Source organism: Thamnophis sirtalis, unplaced genomic scaffold, assembly GCF_051295495.1.
Source record: "Thamnophis sirtalis isolate CommonGarterSnake01/CBP01778 unplaced genomic scaffold, rThaSir2_p1.2 scaffold_4, whole genome shotgun sequence".
NCBI lineage: Eukaryota > Metazoa > Chordata > Lepidosauria > Squamata > Natricidae > Thamnophis > Thamnophis sirtalis.
Window position 1 is genome coordinate 56,651,337 of NW_028261384.1, and position 22,074 is coordinate 56,673,410.

The 22,074-nt window shown below is 37.0% G+C and overlaps 1 protein-coding gene across 1 annotated transcript; it reads right to left on the reverse strand.

Moving 5' to 3' along the window:
- Positions 1 to 7,522: 7,522 nt before the first annotated feature.
- Positions 7,523 to 21,894, reverse strand: LZTFL1 (leucine zipper transcription factor like 1). The gene is made up of 10 exons (XM_087712965.1): positions 21,759 to 21,894; positions 20,794 to 20,918; positions 19,661 to 19,855; positions 19,174 to 19,234; positions 16,687 to 16,755; positions 14,129 to 14,194; positions 12,037 to 12,114; positions 9,146 to 9,319; positions 8,697 to 8,800; positions 7,523 to 8,369 (listed from the first exon to the last, which is right to left on the reverse strand). Exons 1-10 carry the CDS (start codon positions 21,759 to 21,761, stop codon positions 8,351 to 8,353), a joined length of 894 nt encoding a protein of 297 aa, XP_087569091.1. The 5' UTR covers positions 21,762 to 21,894; the 3' UTR covers positions 7,523 to 8,350.
- Positions 21,895 to 22,074: the final 180 nt, after the last annotated feature.

The window sequence follows — 22,074 nt, forward strand, 5'->3', positions numbered from 1 at the left end:
CAGGGAAAGGAAGAGGCAGAATATTATCTGGTATGGGAAAAATGGTACAGGTGGTTGGAAGAAAGAAATAAAGATTAATGACAAGAACCTAAGAAAGATAATAATTACAAACCAAGGATAAATGTTACATATACATAAGAGGAACAAAGTCTGCAAGAGATAGACAGCCAAAATATAGATAAGTAAAAAATAATGAAACGAGGGTTTAAAATTGTGAAATTTAAGTGAAATATATTAGGAGGGAAATAACATACCAATTTAAAACTGCTTTAAGAAGGAACATGAAGTTCCAGTGTGTTGTGTAAAAGTAGTCTATGTCTTTGTATTTGTGTGTTTAAAAATAAATTTTTATTTTAAAAAAAACATTATTTCATGTTACGTAAACCTCATGATTTTTCTCAGTGCTCTGAGTAGTAGAAGGTTTTAAAGTTGGCATCTGGATAATTGAACATTTTCTTGCTCCACTATAGTACTCATATATTGGGAAATCCTATTGGATGTTGCCCAAGCAGGAAGCTTTTGTTCTAACAGTCTGAACTGCATGAAGTGTGAAACATGGAGAGGGGCTCCAACCATAATTTTCTGTGATTCTGCAATCAGGACAGCTGAAGCTGCAACTGCTTTTAAGTACGTAGGCCATCCTTTAACAACTTCATCCAGGCCTTTTGACAAGTAGGCCACTGGAACTATTTCTGGACCCACTTTTTGTAGCAAGATTCCCACAGCACAGCCTTTTTGTTCTGTTAGGTACAAGTCAAATCCTTGGGACTCATCTGCTCTCACTAGATTTTCCCTTATGGTCTTCCAGGCTCGGGTATGTTCCCCTGTCCACTCCCAAGCCATATCCTTTTGGGTCAGTTGGTACAGTGGTTTGGCTATTACAGAATAGGGGGGGATCCAAAGTCTGGTATATCCTGTAATACCCAAGAAGGACCTAAGTTGTTTCACATTCATCAGTGCTTGGAGTCTACTTTCATGTAAGCATCAAGTTCCTTTGTCTAGCTTATAACCTAAATAGTTTAGTTTGTTTAATCCATTGGATTTTCTTTGGGGAAACTCTGTATCTCTTTTTAGCCAGATGATTCAATAACTCAATTGATTTTTCTTCCAGCTGTTGTTCATTTTCAGCTGCCAATAACAAATCATCTACGTATTGTAAAAGTGTGGTGGGTAGAGCATCAAGTCTGCAGAAAGGACAGCAGCAAAGGCTGTAGGGCTGTTTTTATATCCCGGGGGTAATCTAGTCCATATCAGCTGGCAGCAACATCTATTATCTGGAATGGACCATTTGAAAGCAAAGTAATCTTGGCACTCTATGGCCAAGGCAATACAGAAAAAGGCATCTTTTAGGTCTATTACGGTGTAACACACTTGGCACACTTCTAACAGGAATTTCTCAGTCTCATTCTTCCATTTATGCAACACTCCCCACCTTCCCCCTAATAAAATTATACTCACCACCATCAAGTTGTTATTCCCTGTTCCCACCTTCTAAACATTCAGTGCCTTGATTTAGCCAGGGTGCTCAGGTCCTCTCACAACCGAGTTATACATTCTTGGTGGTCATGAAGTCACCAAGGGCAAGGGCCCTGGGAGGCCTCTTGACGTCAAGATCCTCCAGGTCTGGTTTCCTCCGGGAGATAACAAGAAGGCTCTCCGTTTGTTCAAAGATGATGACGGCTCATGGGGCTCAATGGGAGTCTCCCCAAGGGAACATTGCTCTCGAGATAAAATGCCACACAGTTGGGCACCAGGAAAATATGTAAGGTTTTTGAATTCAGTTCAAAATCTGATAATTCCAATGAAACTCTGAACACGAAGCTACTGATAATCAGTTTTTATTTTCTACAGAAAGCAAAAACTTGAGGATGTTTTTGTCTCCCAACTTAGCAGAGCAGGCAGAGAGAGAGAAAACAAGCATTCACCTTACCATCATGAAAAAAACTTTTTGGCAAACTTCTTATAGTCTTATACAGCTTGCATAGATCATCATAGTGTTAGAAACATTATTCCATGTTACGTGAACCTCATTATTTTTCTCAGCGCTCTGAAAACAATAGACCTTAGAAGGGGAAAGAAATACATTTTCTGGCATATAAGTCAGAGCTTTGTTAGGGAATGCTGAACACACATTTCAAGTTACAAGCAAGGTTACTTGGCACAATCCACTTTTTACTTTTCACAAGAAGTTACTTTACTAGCTTGGCAATTTGCCTAGAAAGTTTATCTATGCAGTTGGCACATTAGGTTACAATGGAGCTTCTCTCAACAGCAATTTAACAAAAGCTGAATTAGGTTACACTCTGTACACTCTAATCCTTCAGGGATCCTTTCACAACAGAGAGCCTAAAAACAATATCAAGAGACTATGAACAACTAGGCATGAAAGTAAAGAGATGGCTTTCAGGTGGTGGTATTTTCTTCTGTATTCTCAACACAGTAGATTGTGTAATCAACAAAATTTTGGATTCCCAGAATACTTTACAGGGAGTGAGCTGCACTTCACAATAATCAGGAAGAACACCTTGAAAACCAACTGGCTCATCTTATCCAAAGGGCTTTAAGCTAAAACTCAGAGGGAAATGAACTTTCAGAAACTAATTCCAAGCATAAATCAACCAAGTAGGAATTCAGATAGAAAACAGATGTAGGAAGCAAATAACCATATCAGTCAAAAGAGATTCGGATGTCTATACACTAAAGCATGATGTATGAGAAACAAACTAAACTTGAAGTCCTAGTACACAAGAGCAGTTATGACATTGTAGCTGCGCTGGCTGCCTGTAGATCTCCGGGTGCAATTCAAGGTCTTACTTACCACCCATAAAGCGCTCCATGGTAGTGGATCTGACTATCTGAGAGACCGCCTCCTGCCAATAACCTCCCTGCGTCCCATCAGATCGCATAGAGCGGGCCTCCTCCGTATTCCATCCGCCAGTCAGTGCCGACTGGCGACCACCCGGAGGAGAGCCTTCTCAGTTGCTGCTCCGACGCTATGGAACAATCTCCCCGTGGAGATTCGTACCCTGACCACAGTCCAGGCCTTCCGCACAGCCCTCAAGATCTGGCTAGCCCGTCAGGCCTGGGGATAAATTTTCTTGCCCCTCCCGAATGCTGAGTGAATGTTGTGTTTTAGTACTTTTTAGTTATCTCACATTTTTTTTCTGTATTTTGTCTTTCACTCCCCCTCCCTTACTATTGTAAGCCGCCCTGAGTCCCCTCAGGGAAAAGGGCGGCCTATAAATGCTAAATAAAATCATAAAAAAAAAATCATAAAAAAATCATTACTAAACTTGGTGGAATGAAATCCTTGACTAGAACATACATCTTAGAGGAATTTAAATTGTTCAAACAAAATCGACCTAATAAAAGAGATGGTGGAATTGCACTCTCTATATATAATTGTGTGTGTGTGTGTGTATGTGTATGTGTAAAGGTACCATAGTTGGCATGCAAGCACTTTACAGAATGAACTAACAACCTAGACCAGGGATCAGCAAACTGCGGCTCTGGAGCCACATGTGGCTCTTTCCTCCCTCTGCTGCAGCTCCATCATTGGTCGGCGCCACAATTTTGAGAGGAGCTTCCGGTAGGAGGGGGGAGAGAAGCAGAATGTTTCAGGAGAAGACTATGGCAAGGGATGGGTTTTCCAGTTGTCTCCACAATTGATAGGGCTTTTGGTTATGACAGGTAGAGGAAAAAGTATGCTGCGCTAGGAGGAGACTCTATGGTGGGGGAACTGAACTTCCGGTCAGCTGCAGAATTGAACAGGGGGTTTCCAATTAGGAACTTTGTGGCTCCTAGTGTTTTCTTTTCTGTGGGAAACAGGTCCAAATGGCTCTAAGTGTTTAAGTTTGCTGACCCTTGACCTAGACTGTCAGGACTGAACTGTATCTACCATTTTCCCTGTCATTGTATGCCATATGCTAAATAAGATAAAATCTTTTATTCATTGGGGAAAATATATAGCCTAATAGGAATTTCAGTTAATGCTTTTGTCACTTCACAATAGAGGTAAAGATCTGAGCTGCAAGTATCCAATAACCATTAGAGGAAAACAAAATAATACAGAAAGCTGTAATCCTATTGCTGCCATTTAGTAGCTTTCTAGATTTTGGCAGTTAAGATCTGGTAGCCCCACCTTACATTTTTATCTGTTAAATTATTAAGGATTGGGAAATAATTTTTCCTGACCTAGCTAAAACATTCTTTCAGAGCTTTATGCAAGAAGGAATTATAGAAGAAAAAAACATAGTAAGCACAGGGTAAATCTCAGAAATATGTCTTGTTTTCCAAGAATTATACCAATTAGTTTTTAGAAGAACATTCCTTTAGATTTATTTAATTTAACCAGTTGCCTTTTGAAAAAGCACCTTGGGACAACTGTGACCTAAGAATCTCCATACACAGTGCTGGAGATACTTATTACAGAAACATGACATCCCAAGCCAGTAGAAGCCATGCTTTCCAAGTAAACAGGTCTGCATCTGAATTCACAGTCATTTGATTGGGTTTAGTTAGAGCCATCAACTTTAGGGTGTACAAGTCCAGACAACCACTTTGTAAATGTTTTCGTCATATAGTAATAACTGTGTTTTCTTAAAAATACTACCTATCCCAAAACTAAGCCCTAGCTTGATTTTTATGTGTGGACCTAATATAAGCACTACCAAAAATAAGCCCTAATTAAGACTCTGTCCCTCAGTCCCACAGCCTGGTATGAGGTAGAGTGAATTGCGTAAAAATTAAGCTGTGATGGGGGGATGGAGCTGCCCTAACACCCACACCCACTTACCTTAGGACGGTCACAGCCAGGCTTCTCATGCCCTGACACCTGTCACACTGCTGCCTGACTTCTGCAACCACTCACAGCCAGACACTATGTGGCACATCACATTGTTGCCACCACTCACGGCAGGAGACAGCATGACACACAATTATCAACTTGCTATTTTTTATACATAAAACACCAAATCCACATCAAAAATAGCTAACAAGTCACTGGTGAAGAAGAAAGGAATAAGATACAGCTGGAGGGAACAACTGATAAGGAAGAATTTCATGCTCAGTTAATATTAAAATACTAAAAGTGAACTAAGTCACCTTTATGGAGATATATGATAAATACTTCAAGGGGAGGACATTGATCAGCTATTGCCTGTGGGACCTTTATGTAGCCCATACAAAAGGCAAAATGGCATAAAGGCAGGCAAAATGCTATCTCCTACCATAGATGAAGTAATCAATATAGTAAAATGAACAGCTATATAAAATCCTTGTCAACAGGAGTGGTTAACCTATAATGCACTCATTGGTGACCTTAGCCATCAACATAAAGCTCCCTCTTTGTTTAAATTGACCTTTTGTGAAGCACTGGACTAGCACTTTCAAAAGAGGAGTAAGTCCACAGAGAGTTAAAGGGTTCAGGTGAGATCTGACAAATGTTTTGGAAAGTTTTGGTGAGACATTACTTGGACAGATACTTCTGTGGAAATCGGGCCTCTAACTTTTCTAAATGGGCCTGAAAGTCAGTGCCTAGTATGGGGGGGGGGGATCTTCAGCAGCCTAAAGTGACTTGTTAGAACTAAGCACATCCCAACTCAATAATTAACCAAGAACTCATCATGTTATTGAGAAAGCATACTAGATCACTTTCATGGGAAAATGAGGGAAAAAGAGCAAAACAATATTTTAAAATTTGACCAGTTGAAGATAACTAAAGCGTCTATAAGTTGTGGGTCAGAAATGAAATACAGTAAAGACAGTGACAGAAAGATCTGACAAAAAACTATCTGGAAATATTGTATTTGCATCAGTTAAGCAGGCATAAAGATAAGCCCTTGGTATTTACAGTATACAAACTGAATTTACTGATTTTATGACCATTTTTCATAATGAACATTTGGCAAACATCATGGTCATTAAGTGAATGCCAGAGTCATTGGTTACTTTGAGGTGCTTTTAGAAGCTGTTTTCACTGCTAAATTTCTGTGTTAAAAGTGCCATAATTCCTTTCTGGAAGAGTTACCTCTCTGTAGTAAAAGTCACATGTGAGAAACTGGCTACTCCTGCAATAGAAATGCTGTGTCTGACGCATTTCTCTGGACAATAAATTTCACTGATGTGTCAGGGAGACGGGGCTGCGTGGCAAAAAGTGATTTTAACTCATTGAACTCTTCTCTTTCTGTCCAAATTTCACTTTCTTTTTCAGCAGCCAGAGGCTTAACCTTATGTGCAAAGTTGGAATAAACTTCCTATGAAAGTTTGCAAAGCTTAGGAAATGCTAAACTACTTGTCCACTATGGGTAGATGGCTGGGAGAGCACTTGCATGCACCTTCTGGGGATCTATTTGGATTGCATCTGTGGAAACGCAATAACGCAGCAAAACTAACTCTGACCACAACTGAGGCCAAAACTTTTGCTGCTCAGTAAGTAAATGAATTTTATGAATTTGCCACAATTAGGTGATTCAGTGTAGCTATTAAATTACTAACAGTTGTTAAATGAATCTGGCTTGTCCATTTATTTTACTCGTCAGGTCACAAAACATGATCTCAATAAATATAAATCAATTGCCAAGCATCCAAATTTTGATCACATGATAATGGGGATGCTACAATGGTCATAAGCATGAAAACTGGTCATAAATCATTTTCAGTGCTGTTATTACTTTGATCACTAAACAAATGGTTGTAAGTTGAGGACTACCTATATGCTCTGGTATTTGCCATGGTACAGATGGCTTATGGAAGTTGAGAGGAAATTTTACCACCTTACACTGCCAGATTGCTCTCTCAAGCCTGATTGTTTTCTTCTTTGGATGCACTTCTTTTGTTACTAAAGACAACCACTTTGCCGATTATGCTGGTAAAGCTATTCAGGAACTTTGTATTATTAAGTCTTTGTACCTATGTTTCAAGTTCCCTCTGGTATTGCGTATGAAAAGTTTCTTTCAGTTGCTGGGACTGCTACTTTCCATGTCTTATTGGAAGAATTCATTCTGGATGGTTCCGAATGCACAACCAGTTGCTACGTATGCTTTTCTTAGTTTTCTGACTCAACAATTACTGTGCACATGAAAGGCCATTATGGTACCCAAGCTATTGAAGACTGGCTTGCTCCTGAAGCCCTTTGTGGAAACCTCCAAGGCCAAGGACTCCCAAAAGGATAGTGGTATCTCCCTGCCATCTTCGTTAATCCATGGGAAGGGGAAATGAAATAACTACCAGTTTCTATCTTTACAGAAACAAGCACAATCATTCTGGAAGGTAGCACTCTGAGATCCCTTTAAGTGACCAGAAACATCCATTTCAGATAGAAGAATTTATACTTCTTATAAATTCCCCTATAAAGATGATCAAATCTGAAGGGGTTCATTCTAGATTTTGATGATTCTGCAAAGCCACTGTCCTTCTCAAAAAGAACCAAATGGTCAAATTGTTACCTGGAGTTGTAGGATTCATTCTTAGATTTTTAATAAAGGTGGTATTAGTATTTAGCAGGAATGTTCAGAAAATCATCTTTTCATTTTAGCCAAAACCATTTATTTCTTTTATATGCAAATATTAGCTTTTTCAGAAAGGAAACAAATAAGGAGCATAGTCTGAAGTCCTTGTGTATTGCAAATATTAAACAAAACAAGCCTAATGGAAAAGCGGAAGAGGCAACATATTTTAATTGTGTCTATCTTGTTTACTTAATGTTTTATTGTTTTATCAGTTACTTTTTGCACATCGCATATACAGAATATTATGTAGCATTTGTTTCTTTATTTCTGTACCCCGTATAAAGACCAGACCTTCCTTAGTAAATGCTTTTTGCTTTGTCTGACAATAAAACTCTTTTGCATAGCTAAAAGTGTCTTTCTCAGGGATCAAGTTCTTACCAGGTTCAAGCCAAATGTGGGTGCTATGTTTAATGGCAACAGAATTAACTCATTTCTAGCTAATATTCTGAAACAGAATAGCAATATTTCAGAAAAATAAAAACTGCAGGGAGGTTTCCTTAGAAAAGTATTTTAACAGTATGCAAAGAACTATAATTAACTATTTTGAACTATGTTCATAATAAACGTTTTTACTGAAAAAAGAAATTGGTAAATGTTCTGCATTTGTAGTTATTATGCAATATTATGATCTTAACATTTAAAATGGTCCTAAACCACAAATATGTATTTTTCTTTATTCAGCATTTTCACTTAGGTCTTTCTAATAATAAAATGTTTTAAAAAGTAGACTGCTTAGAAAACATACTGAAACATATTGAACAACAAATCCTTTTTCCCAAATATGTATTTTCATTCCATTTCATTTTGTGGCAGTTTCTTGAAACAAAACAACCTCTTCAGAATTAATCATCTGGCTCATATCTATGAAAGTAAAATAGAAAAATACTTAATGCAATTTTTCACACTACACATTTTGCATTTCACATTGTTTGAATAAATAATCATCATTTGTTGGAAGAATCACATTCCCCCTGAAAGAACAGGTCCACAGCCTGGGAGCATATTTATTTATTTAATTTATTGACAGGATTGCGATGGCTTCTTATTTCATATAATGATTCTAAGTTGCTGGCAACAATCCATAAAAACAATTTGAATTTTTAAAAATTTGTCATGTTTCTGTAAAACCAAATAGCATTAATAAAAAAAGAGAACATATAAAAATACAGGTGAAGGACAATCACTTACTTTGAAAGCTTCTTTCGTAACTCTTTTATTTGATCGTTCTTTTTTGAGAGAATCTCCTTCATATTGCGATAAGCAGCAGTTTGTTGGAACTTCTTTTCTAATTCCTATACATTTTGAATCATTAAAATATCATTTTAAAGATATATTTGTATTATACTAGCATTAAAACATTCCAAATGCCATATCTAAAAATACATGAAAAATAGTATGATCGAGTATTTGTACAACAAAAGTTTAGTTTAGCAAAGTATTTCATGTAAAAAGCCTAATCAAACTTATAGTGTTTAATTATTTATATTTATAATATGTTGAAGCTTATTTTTTATTATTAAAATCAACATGGGATTAAAATAATTTTTTCAAGAGTACGGTATCTAGCTACTATTACAGATAATAATTAAAGTTGAAAAAAGGAAAAAGTGGCCACAAATGCAGCTGGGGAAACTAACCTTTTCAGCCAGTACTAACTGGTCTTGAACCTTAAGTAAGTCATGTTTTGTTGACACCAGATTCTCTTCCAAGGATTTTTGGCTTGCAGTACTGTCTTGAAGTGTTCTCTCAAACTGACACTTCAAATTAGCCATAGTATTTTCTAGTTCGCTAACATCCTGAGTACTGTTAAACTGGAAAAAAAGGATATATGATTATTGAGAAAATAAATATTTAGCCAAATATTTATTTAACGCGGTGGCAGTGGCTAAGATGCCGAACTTGGCAATCAGAAAGTTTGGCAGTTTGAATCCCTAGCGTCGCAAAACGGAGTGAGCTCCCATTACTTGTTCCAGCTTCTGCCAACCTAGCAGTTTGAAAGCACGTAAAAAATGCAGGTAGAAAAATAGAGACTACCTTTGATTTGGTGGGAAGATAACAGCATTCCGTGTGCCTTGCTATTTAGTCATGCCGACCACATGACCACGGAGACATCTTCAGACAGCGCTGGCTCTTTGGCTTTGAAACGGAGATGAGAACCATCCCCTAGTGTCGGGAACCACTAACGCATATGTGCAAAGGGAACCTTTACCACAAACACACACGCACACAGTATATATGCATCCACATATACATATATATCCACATGTCCCTTTTAAAAAAACTGAAGTTCTTAGATGTAAAAATACATGCAATATATTCCTTTGTTAGAATATTGACAGATAAAGGTAATCTTCAGAATGGATGCTTTATGGGCCATAAAGCATTTACAGCCAAACTCAAAGGTTGCACCAACCCACCCGCTTGTGTTATTTGACCACCTTTTGGATGCTTGGAAATCTTTTGCATTTATGATTAAGGATTTCTCAGGTTGCCAAGTGCCCTGCAATTATGTATCACTATCTGCAATCTTCTCTGTCATCTTCCCTATAAAGTCAACGGGGAAGCTGACAGAGAAGATATTAACATTTGATGTTTGTTTCCCTGGCATGCCAAGGGATTTCCCATCCCCTCCATGCAGAAATTATCCCGCACACTGAAGGAGCAGACCTCAGATCTGGCGAAAATGCAACAAATTGCCAGCATTCTGAACCTTTTAGAATTCACCATTTCCCCTCTGAAAGGTTCAGAAAGGTTTAGAAGGAAAATATTCCAACAAATACTTGCAGAGTAGGAATCCTTGGCACACTGTAGAAATGGGCCCAAAATCTGGCAAAAGCATTAGTGAATATCAGTGTTCAAGGAATTGATTTCTCTGGTAGGGTGAAGAAGGGTTAGGCTCAAGGTATGATGAGAAGCCTGGGTCCTCTTCCTGCCCATTCCTAGGAGGCTCAGGAGCTCTCCCTGGCAGTCCGCTTAACAATCCACACAGCTGTTCATTTAACAACCACAATTGAGGGAGCTGCGACTGAAGTCGCTTCACTCAATGACTGAGATTCCTGGCCACATATGGTCATAAGCAGAGGATTACTTATATTCTTACACAGAATTTCATAGAAATAAACCCAATCCACAGATACTGTAGAAAACCTGAAGTTGTAAAATTCAATGGATTCAATTGGATAGCATTTGTTAACATTTATAAAATAATATTAAATGAAAATTTTAAATTGACAGCATTGAGAAAATGGAGAAACACGTAAAATGAATTTACAAACAGTATTAGGCAAATTTACTTTTTAAAATAAAGTAACATGGAACGTATGGATGATTCACAAAATGAAAATCTATTTTATTAGTGTTATTAATATTTCTAAAATACCGTAATAGATTTATATACAATATATAGTTTTATTAATTTCAAATTTGCATTTGATTCTATTCCTACACAAAACTTGTAGGTACATCTTTAAGAATTACCCAACTAACAGGCTGGGTAATCAAATGGCAATAAATGAGGTCTATACAGAAATCTGAAGGTTCTTCTAGGAAAAAAAACAATAATTTTAAAATATTACTCTACAGAAAAATTATTTGAATTTCATGGTGGATTCATCCTACTTTATTTCATTTGTTGAATTTATTTCAATTCTACTGATCCTAGTATATTTGAAACTATTTTTAGTTTACTTGGATCGTTTTGATTTTTCCTCAACTGAAATCACGAAAGGGGTCCAACACAAGGAGCTGAATATTGTACAAAGTTTGGTAATGACAGAATATAATGGCCTTTAATGAGATGCTTTAAAGCCTACAATGTCTTTGATTTTTTATTATGTTGCACATATTTTATATTTATATTTATTGATTCTTTGAACAACTGAATAGCCCTTCCTGATCTTTATAAACTATTTCTAAACGTAACTTTTACTTTTGAGAAATGAGCCAGCAGGAACAAACAAACAAAGATTCAACAAGCCTGAAGGAAATTAGTGGGACCGTGGAGAAATTGATATTTATTTATCAGAAATCAAAAGCCTATTCACAAATGAAGAATTAAATTAATGTTAAAAAGTTGAGTTGAAGTAATGTTTTAACTCATCTGTTTAATTAGGTTCTCTTTATTTAGATTTAGGATTTGTTTGAAGAATAGATCACATTTTAGAGAATATTTATGCAGATATATTGAAAATTCAAAGGGGTTCACAAACCTTTATGCAACATTGTATCTTTGAGAGGCATGTATTAAAAAGATAGTGTTAATTTGCTAATGCAAAATGGAATAGCTATGTATATTAGGAATATCACAGAATTTGAGAAAAAATAGGATGAACAGGGAGATTTTTAATATTATGGTTTAAAATTGGACTATACGGCAAAGCATTATAGTGACTTAAGCATTATATCTGATTTAAATTCACCATAAAATTTTGAAACACAGCTAATTTTCATGGAATAATTTTATCCAAACAGTTTTATCAAAACAATTTTATCAAAACAGTTATTTGATATGGTCTAAAAATATTTATACCTTTCGATCCCCCTGAGCAATCTGAATGTTCTGTAAAGCCTTTTCTAACTTTGATTTTTCATCTAGTGCATTTGTAGCCTGCAAAAGATTTTAAAATTCAGGTCAAAACTTATTTTAAAAAGAAACATTCATCCACTCCAGAAATGGTTTACTATTTTCTTCTTCTGATTATATTCTTCCATCTATCCATCAGTGGTGGGTTATGCACGATATAGCCCGGTATGGGTGTACCGGAGGCAGCTGGGAGCAGCAGCCACTGTACCAGAACAGTGTTTTGGTGGGGCCATCCGCCCGCTCACATTTCTTACCTCTTTTTGAGGGAAACGGGCAATTGAGCACAACGTATGGCAGCTGCGCAACCTCGGCAAGCAGCTGGGGCATCACAGGGTAGTTGCATATATATGCCCGAGGTGGATGTCTGGCCCCATCGCAGCGTACAAGTTGCGATGGGATCCAGAACCTACCACTGCTACCCATCTACGGTAAAGCCTCAATTTAACAGATCATGTTGGATACACACTTAAATATGAAAATATGTCATTCATTGAGAACTACTGTTTTCCCCAAAATATGACTTATTCAAAAAGTAAGGCCTAGTCTGATTTTTTTGGGGGGTAGGCCTAATATAATCCCTACCCCCAAAATTAAGTCCTATTGAAGTGGGTGGGTGTGGGCAGCACAGGAGGCAGCCCTTCCTTTCTCTGGTCACCTGAGTTGCTCGGCCCCTTAATCGGGGCCCATGGATCAACTGAGACGCTGCAGCTGCTGTCTCCAGTATGTGGCCGCTTTTGCAGCTAATTGCGGCCTCAAAAGAAGCTAGAGGTCACGCAATGCACTCCACATGCCTCATGCCCTTCTTACCTAACGGCGACAGTCACAGCAGGGCAATTCTGTCCACGGAACAGCTGCCTCATGGGTGCTGCTCTGGCCACTGCCTCCAGTTAGCGTGGTTACTTTTGCCATTGATTGCAGCCACAAAAGCAACGCACCCCACACACTTCACACTGAACCTTCTAAAGAGTACTTATAACAGCAGCTATGCACTATTTTTTTTACCGTTATTTTGTCCTGACTCACATGGCCCAGTATGGCCCAACATTTCAGAAATGTTACTGTAGCTACGGAATCTCCTTGTGCATCGCTTTCCCACCGCAGCTTTGGTCAAACCTCTGCCTTCCCGCACAGGATTGCAAGACTGGAGGCTCCGAAGCCATGGAGGGAGTCTGTGCAGGGCAAGGAGACCTCCGCAGCTACATTTCTGAAATGTTGACTTTTAACATCGTACTGGGCCACCTGGCTCAGGACGAAATAACAGTTAAAATATTGTGGACAGCTGCTGCTACAGTACCTTTCAGAAGGCCAGTGCGAGGTGTGTGGGGCATGTTGCTTGGCCTCTTGCTGCTTTTGTGGTCACAATCGATGGCAAAAAGTGCTGTGCTTGCAGGAGGCAACAGCAGAAGCGGCACCCACAAGGCAACTGTTCTGTGGACGGAATTGCCTGCTGTAACTATCACCATTACATAAGGTAGGCATGAGGCATGTAGGATGTGTCGCTTGGCCTCTAGTGTCTTTTGCAGCTGCAATTGGCTGCAAAAGTAACCATGCTTGCTGGAGGTAGCAGCCTGAGTGGCACAAGCAAATCAGCTGATTCGTGAATGGCGAGATGGTCTGTAACCCTTCACGAGGCTGGCACAAGGGGCCTGCCTCATACTGATACATTGGGGGGAAATAAGACACCCCCCCCCCAAAAAAAAGAAGCTCTAGCCGGTTTTCTGGAGGTCAAAAGAAAATAAAATCTGGTCTGATTTTTGGGGAAACACGGTGCATCTCATGTCTTTTGCATATTTTACAAATTGTGTCATTTTTGTAGCAATCTGCATTATTTGTGAAATGAAATCATTATACAAGTTAAGTAAATTGATTCAAATTACTTAATATAATCTAATTTACCATAAATGTAAGTATCTTCAGGTGAAACTGATTTTTCCATTATTTTGTGGAATATCTAGAGAGAAATGTCCATTGTATCTCAGTTGCACTAAATGAATGTTTGGTAAGTCAAAATTATACTCAATTTATCTAAGGATTTTACCTGTAGCTCTATTGTCTTTAATCGAGTTTTCAGTTTTTCATTTTCTTCATGAAGCCTTGTAATTTCCTGCGGGCAAATTATCAAACAAACTGTAGAAATATTTAAATGTTTTATAGAATCATTTATCAGTTTGAAAAAGGTAATGCTTATATACAGCACCAGTACATAGAGATTGTCTGTTTATTTAGTGTGAATTTCCCCTGACAAAGTAGGCTTTAATTAATATTTAAATTTATTTTTTTATCCTTGCACATTGCTCAAACTCATATACATTAATTGCTGTAGAAATAACTGAAGTTATAAATTAAATTAATTAAAATATATTTGCCTTCGTAAAATACATAAACCCCAATATGAGATTATTAGGCTTTGACACATTTTATTTTAGCAATACAAATCATTTCATCTGGCCAGAACTAACACCTCTTTTCAGTTAATGTTTCCTGTTTGATTATGTTGCTGCTGATGGACTACAAAGTGAAGGAAATAGTGGGAATAAACTAAGGATAATAAACTAATGATATTGGTAAATAGTCCTTTTGTAATTTGGGAGGAGGAATGGATTAATTTCAATTGTTTTATGTACATCTATTCCTATATTTTTCTATTTCTATTGACAATCTGAATTTTTCCTACATACAATATTTGACTATTTCTTCTGCTAAATTCCTGACACAGTAAACTAAGTTAAAAAAATCTAACCGCTGGTTATGCTTAGGCTTCATATTGTTATATTAACATAAAATGACAGGTTGTTCGGATTACCGTTCTTAGGGTACACTCGTTATATATATTCTCATCAAACATCCAAGATTTAGACCTAACATTCTATAATCCAATTAGTAACGTACTACAAAAAGCAACATAAAAATCATTAGCTGGAAATAATAACATTTATTCTTGTGAATCTTAATCAATAATGAAAATATATATATATATATATATATATATATATATATATATATATATATATATATATATATATATATATATATATATATATATATATATATATATATATATATATATATATATATATATATATAAATTTATTTATTTATTTTTATATATCATCACAAGAGACCATCCAGACAGAAACCCAATATTTTTTACTGTTGCCTCTTTTGTTATATTTGTTATATTTATGCTGATAAATAAAGTTTATTTATCAGCATAAATATAACATATATATATATAATATCTGTGTATATGTATATAAAGGAAGTTAAATATCTTGAAACACCTATGAATAAACAAGGATTGTGAAACAAATGAATTAACAAATCAACAGAGAAGCTGGCAGGGAAGGTTGTAAGCTGCTGACATCTGTTGAGAAATCTCCTCTTGTCTCTATGGACTGGTTGAAAGAGCTGCTTCCCAAAGGAAGCTGAACTGCTTTGGCAGGATGCAAAAACAGAAATCTTGAAGATGATGATGATCCTGCATCCTGCCAAAGGGATTTCCTTCTATGCACAAAGGGGAATTAAATTCCTCTGCTGAGTGCAGAAGTGGTGCCAAAATCCTTTTCGAGTTGTCCTTTTTATTAGTTTATAATATCAAATACAAAAATATAAAAGCAAGTAATAGGAAAAATAGGGGAGAGAAAAGCGAAGGGAAAAGTGTAGAAAAGAAGAGGAAAAGAAAGAAAAGGCATTGATTTCTGATTCCCTTTGGTGCAGTAGAATAAGATAGTAACATCAAACTTCATTTTTTTACTTTTACATAATAGTATAAACTAGCCATTTCTTCTATAACAAATCTATCTAATCAATAAAACCCAAAATCAGGGAAGCAGTATGTTTCTTCATTCAGTAACTGAAAAAACAGCAATACAGTTACATGGGTGTTGTGTTTAACTACTACTTTCCTCAATAACTGAGTTTTCGGTCCCAACTGTGTTTTTTAACTGCCTGTACATGTATACTGGAAAGCATGGGGCAGGCTATATATGCTCTGGATCACTGACCAGGAAGTAATAAATAATAAACAGTCAACATTCTGAGATGCTGCCAACTACTTATCCCAATGTGATGCACTTGGAGAACTTTTAGGGAATGTTACATTTTCTAAAGTTCTCCCAATGAATGCACTACGTTGACAGAAGCAATTGGTAGCATCTCAGACACCAGCCTTATCAAGCTCATATTTTGAAATATAATCTTTCTTTTGAAGCTTCTCTCCAGAACAAAATTTGGTTCCATTTTACTCAAGCTCCAGAGTACTACTGTGCATTCAAAAAAATTATGATCTCTTTTAAATATTTTTTGAACATTTAGTCTACTTGAATACAAAGAAAAAAATACAATATTTCCAAATTATTTGTTATTTTTCTTTTTTCAAGTGTTTCCAAATCATTTGTGGATTTTTCCTTTTTCAGCTATGTATGCTAAAATACAGAGAATTTGTTTTTACTAGTAAATCATTAGCAATTTAAAGTTATTACAATAGATTATTTAAACTTCTAAATATAGCTTGAATAATAAGGAATACATTTAGTTTAATTAATAACTAGTTACACTGATGGAGTGAAGTGAAACAATTATTACATGAATGGTCACCTTGTTTAGCAATTCTGATGCTCCCTCATGCAATGGAGTAAGTTTAGTTTTAACCAACTCTGGATTCAGCTAAAAAGAAAAAAAATACAAATCAAGTATCTCTAACATAATATATTTTTATTCAGAAGTAGGATCTCCCAAATCAAACTAATTTTAAGGTATATTCTAAAATTAATATATAGAAATTATTGTTCATCCTTCTTATTCTGATCGGAAAAATCATTTCTAGTTAGCATTTTCAATCAGACAAGATCACACACATATTCTGTAAATGAAATAACACCAAAGATAAAAACAGAAAACAAATGTTGTTTTGCAATTAAAGAGATTTGAAAAGCTGCTTTATATCTTCCAAGTGTTTTCTTTGATTCTATATACTATTTAAATTTTTTAAACAATTATGTATGTATCTTTGGATATGAACCTAGTAAGCAAAAACTACTTTATAACAACTTTTGATAACATTGGAAGGATTCTTGAAATGGGCAATCACTTGCCCATAGAAGATACATTGTGTATATTTATGAAGAAATAAGTGTGTATTTACCATACACTTTTCCTGTATTGCAGCTATTTAACATAAACACCTACCTATATAGGAATTTCTAAATTATAGAAGATTGGCCTCAGGTTGGCCTTATTTAAATCTTGGTAAATTGGACCTATCCAGCTGGTAAAACTGGTAAAATCTTCCCTTTAATATTGGCTCCAACATTTTCCAACCCTAATGCCAGCTGTGTCCTCAAAGAGAATCTCTGACTTACAAAAATAACTTTCTGTACTATTTGTCCTTAAATTGCAATTGACAAACCAAATTCAGCCACTTCCTCCTTCTGACTGGTCACATATTCAGACTTGAACATAGTGAGTGCCCAAAATACTTTGTATTGATTTGTGCTATCTGCGCTACATTTACTGCTAAAGAAAGTACTCAATCCAGATAAGACCGAGTGGCTGGTGTGTTTCCCTCCTACTAATTGGCCAAGTGTTCCATCTCTCAGGCTGGGGGGTCAAACAGTACGCCCCTCAGACAGGGTTTGCAATTTGGGAGTCCTCCTGGACCCACAGCTGACTTTTGAACACCACTTGTCGGCTGTGACCAGGGGGGCATTTGCCCAGGTTCGCCTGGTGCACCAGTTGCGTCCCTACCTGAACCGGGAGGTCCTCACAACAGTCACTCGTGCCCTTGTGACCTCTAGACTGGACTACTGCAACGTGCTCTTCATGGGGCAGCCCTTGAAGAGTATTCGGAGACTTCAGCTTGTCCAGAATGCAGCCGCGCGAGCGATCATGGGTGTACCTCGGTTCACCCACGTAACACCTATCCTCCGCGAGCTGCACTGGCTGCCTATTGGTCTCCGGATATGCTTCAAAGCGCTAGTCGTCACTTATAAAGCCCTTCATGGTATTGGACCTGGGTATTTGAGAGACTGCCTGCTGCCAATTACCTCCACTAGGACCGATTAGATCCCACAGATTAGGCCTCCTCCGAATCCCATCCGCCGGCCAGTGTCGACTGGCGACTACCCGGAGGAGAGCCTTCTCTGTGGTTGCTCCGACCCTTTGGAACGAACTCCCCGTGGAGATTCGAACCCTCACCACCCTCCAGGCCTTCTGCAAAGCCCTCAAAACCTGGTTGTTCCGACAGGCCTGGGGCTAAAGAGCTGTTGCCCCCGTCTCGAATGGTATGACTGTTGTGAGTTTTAAATTATATATTGTTATACTGTTGTTTTAAATCTTTTGTCTGTATCCCCCTCCCTGGTTCGAGTTGTGAGCCGCCCTGAGTCCCCTTCTGGGGAAAAGGGCGGCATATAAATTTAATAAACTGAACTGAACTGAACTGAAGTAGACATCTATTTACTATTAATAAGCCTGTCAAGGGACACTAACTAACCAATGCTGAAGACATGGGGGAAGGGGTAGGTTATTGTGCAGCGTGACCCGAGAAAAGCGCGAACGTCATAAGCGCGCCGACAACACCGCAGCGCTAAAACCGCGATGTCAAAAGCGCGCCGACAACAGCGCGCCGACAACAGTGCGCCGACAGAAACGCGATTTAATTTAAGGTAAGATTTACGGTTAGGTTTAGGGTTAGGTTTAGGGTTAGGTTTAGGGTTACGTTACAGCGCGCTTCTGTCGGCGCGCTTCTGTCGGCGCACTTTAGGGTTAATTCATCATTCATTCGTCGCACGGTTTTGTCACCGCGCTTTAGACACTGCGGTTTAGTCAGGTGCGCTTTTGTTGTGCACGCATTTGTGGTGGAACCATTGTGCAGAAGTTAAGAGAAGAAAATAAAATGTTGTATTAACCAGAGAACCAGATACCAAACTAATCAAGGCAGTAAAAAAAACCTGAGGACAAAAAATTAGAATAATGTCTTATACTAAATTTCTATAAAATCCTCAGGACCTTTACATTACCCATGACAGCAATATAAAGCCACAGCTATTCTTCCATTTGATCACTCTTTTAAAAATAAAGTCATACCTTCTTATTTGAAGATGTAAATTCTGATTTTTCAAACTCAGCAACTTGTTCTAATAAATCCCTTGAAAAAAGCAATAAACATGTTAGTTAAGTCTATTGAACATTAAATTACATTCAGTAGATGGCAGAATGTCTCAGCTAACCTTGGTTGATCTCAGATGCTAATTAGACATAAGAGAAGGACTGGCAGAACCAGGGAGATGGGTGAAAGGGGGATCAGACTATAATCATTATGTAGATTCAAACAAAGTATATCCAACCCCTCCCCCTCAGGACTACAACTGAGCCTTATCTGACTCTAGACAAACTGATTATTACATGAGAAGATTGCTGTACATAGGCTTTCAGCAATAAATCCGTTAAATTGACCCTTCAGGTGTTCTTATTATACCAATGTAGTGAGTCAATTCATTATAAATAAAGAAATTATATGTATTAATAGAAATATATAAAACCTATCCTTTTAAGTTATCTTTAAAATCCTCACCTATTTTCCAGTTCTGAAATATCAGTCTGTAATTTAAGACACCATTTCTCTGCCTGGGAAAAAAATTGTCGTAAAAGTAATACATTGGTGTAAGTTGCATTAATAAGTTCTGATTCCACCTCACTATGCACTACAGTCTGTAAACCATCCAGGATATCAGTCACTTCATCAACAGTGAATGTATCTTCCACAAGCCTAAAGAGAAGAATCCAGAAATAGAATTTTTTTTAAAACTATGCTAACTATTCCAAAATCATTTTTGAAAAGATTATGTAGGCATTCCATTTCACTAAATATAGCCAAGATGTAATATGTTATGAATGTAATTCAGATTTATTCATAAATTTATTCAGCAAAACTAGCAAAAACCAGCATAAATTTATAGTCTCAGAGGAAATTACTCATTTTATCAATAAATAGCAAAGATGAAACCTATACATTAAGAATGTCATTCCTAAATTTGTAAGTAATTTACTTATTTATTTTATATTTATTTATTACATCAATCTATATATAAGTAGTCTTCAATTTTTAACCACAATTGGGATTAGAATCCCAATCACTGAGAGCAGCATCGTTAAGGTAGATGTCCACATTACTGCCCATGTGACTGTTTTCCTTAATGAATGTAATCCCAGTTTTGTAGACTCTAATGAAGGAGTCACCAACCTTTCGGACATCAGGGACCACTAAATTCATAATTTTAAATCCCGTGGACCACTAATATGTTTTTTTTAAAAAGATAAATAGTATTTAGGGCAATATAAAAAATGCAAATCATTTTTCTGCAGACCAAAAAAATATTCTCACAGACCACTGGTTGGTGAGACTGCTCTAATGCATATCAGCTAAATGTGTTTGAATCTTATCACTATTTATTTTCTATTACTGTTTATTTTGTATCATTATTTATATGTACCATATGTTATCTGGCATAAATGTTGAAAATAAAATTAAAAAGATTTAAACTGAACATGAGAATGCTTCCAAATCTTAGGCATAGTTGGAGTATAGTTACATTTCTCATATTGGTAAATATGATCATGATCTAATTAGAGTATGCATTTTTGACAGTATGTTTAAAATTATGGCTAAAATTCACCTCTATGTTAATTTTCCCATTCTCATATTACCTGCTTTCCTTAAGATCTTGAAAACAAGAGTCTACCGTCTTAAGGCGCAGACTACGTTTAGAGCGTGCAAATCGCATGTAGTTGATTACTTCATTCTGATGGTGATCATTTAGACCCAACTCTGCCTGCATATAGAATATAAAATACTGAAATAAAGATTTTCTATAATATTTAAAGGACTTTCTATCACATTTAAAGAACATATATGCTTAATTTAAAGGGTACTTAAGCTTTCCCATACCTAAATGATTTATAGAAAATTTTCTGAAAATATATTCAGATGATTTCACTTTAATAAAATATTGTATATACACCATTTTAAGTCACTGTGCCCATTATATAATTACATTGTCCAGATTTTAAAATCAAACCTGGTAGCCATGTTAATCAATACTATAAAAACTGAATTTATACAATCTTCACACACTCTTAGTATGCAAAAAGAAAAATGAGGATAAGAGAATAGAAATTCATCGACATTCTCAGATTCATTTGATATCAACAATCCCATGCTCACTCATTCAAAGATACCTCTACTGAAGGTGGACAACTATTTCTGTCTGATCTGTCCAGCATAAATCAATACTAAGAATGATCCTGCAAGTGATTTGACAGTAAATTAGCAAGAGGGGAGGGGAAGGGGGCTCATGATCAAATACTGCAAGACAAAATCCAGTATCAGAGAGATATGTGTGTAATGCGAATTCGGCGTAAATAAAAGCTTCCAAATCAGTGTTGTACGGATTTTTGCAGTCAAGAATTGGTAGCCCTTTCTTTAGCGTCACAGGGGTCTTACACTATTTTAATTTCTAATGTAAAGATCTAAACTGATAATTTGGAATATCAGGCCTATTTTGAGTTGGGGGAGAGAAACGCCACATTTTGTGCGAATAATCCCAAATTATTCGAGCATAACCGAATATTGAAGTGGCGGTTGAAAAACAGCAGAAGTGTCGGTTGCTCACCATGACGAACCACCGGTGGCCCACAGAGAAGACGACGCCACGATTTACCGGACTGAGGTTGCCATGGTGAAGAAACGAAAACCTCGCGAGCGTCTTCTTTAAAATATCATTGGCTGATCGAGTGTTCGTGCTGACGGAAACGAAGTCCTTTAGTTGTCGCGTGGGCGAAAAGGCGGGTTAACTGCTTTTTGGAAGGAGGGGGTTCGTGCGATAGTTCAAGGGTTTCAAAGTCGGAAACACTGGTGTTGTGTTCTTGTTAGTGTTTACGTTATTTCCCGCCCTTTCCCAGTGCGCAGGGGATAAAATAATATGGTGT

Bases quoted from the DNA above. Each gene is read 5' to 3' on its own strand.
- LZTFL1 (XM_087712965.1), bottom strand. The intron at 16,756-19,173 runs GTATGACTTTAT...TTTTCTTTTTAG, and splicing joins TTACATCTTCAAATAAGAAG to CTGAATCCAGAGTTGGTTAA. The intron at 8,801-9,145 runs GTTAGTTTCCCC...CAAAATGTATAG, and splicing joins AGTTAGTACTGGCTGAAAAG to GAATTAGAAAAGAAGTTCCA.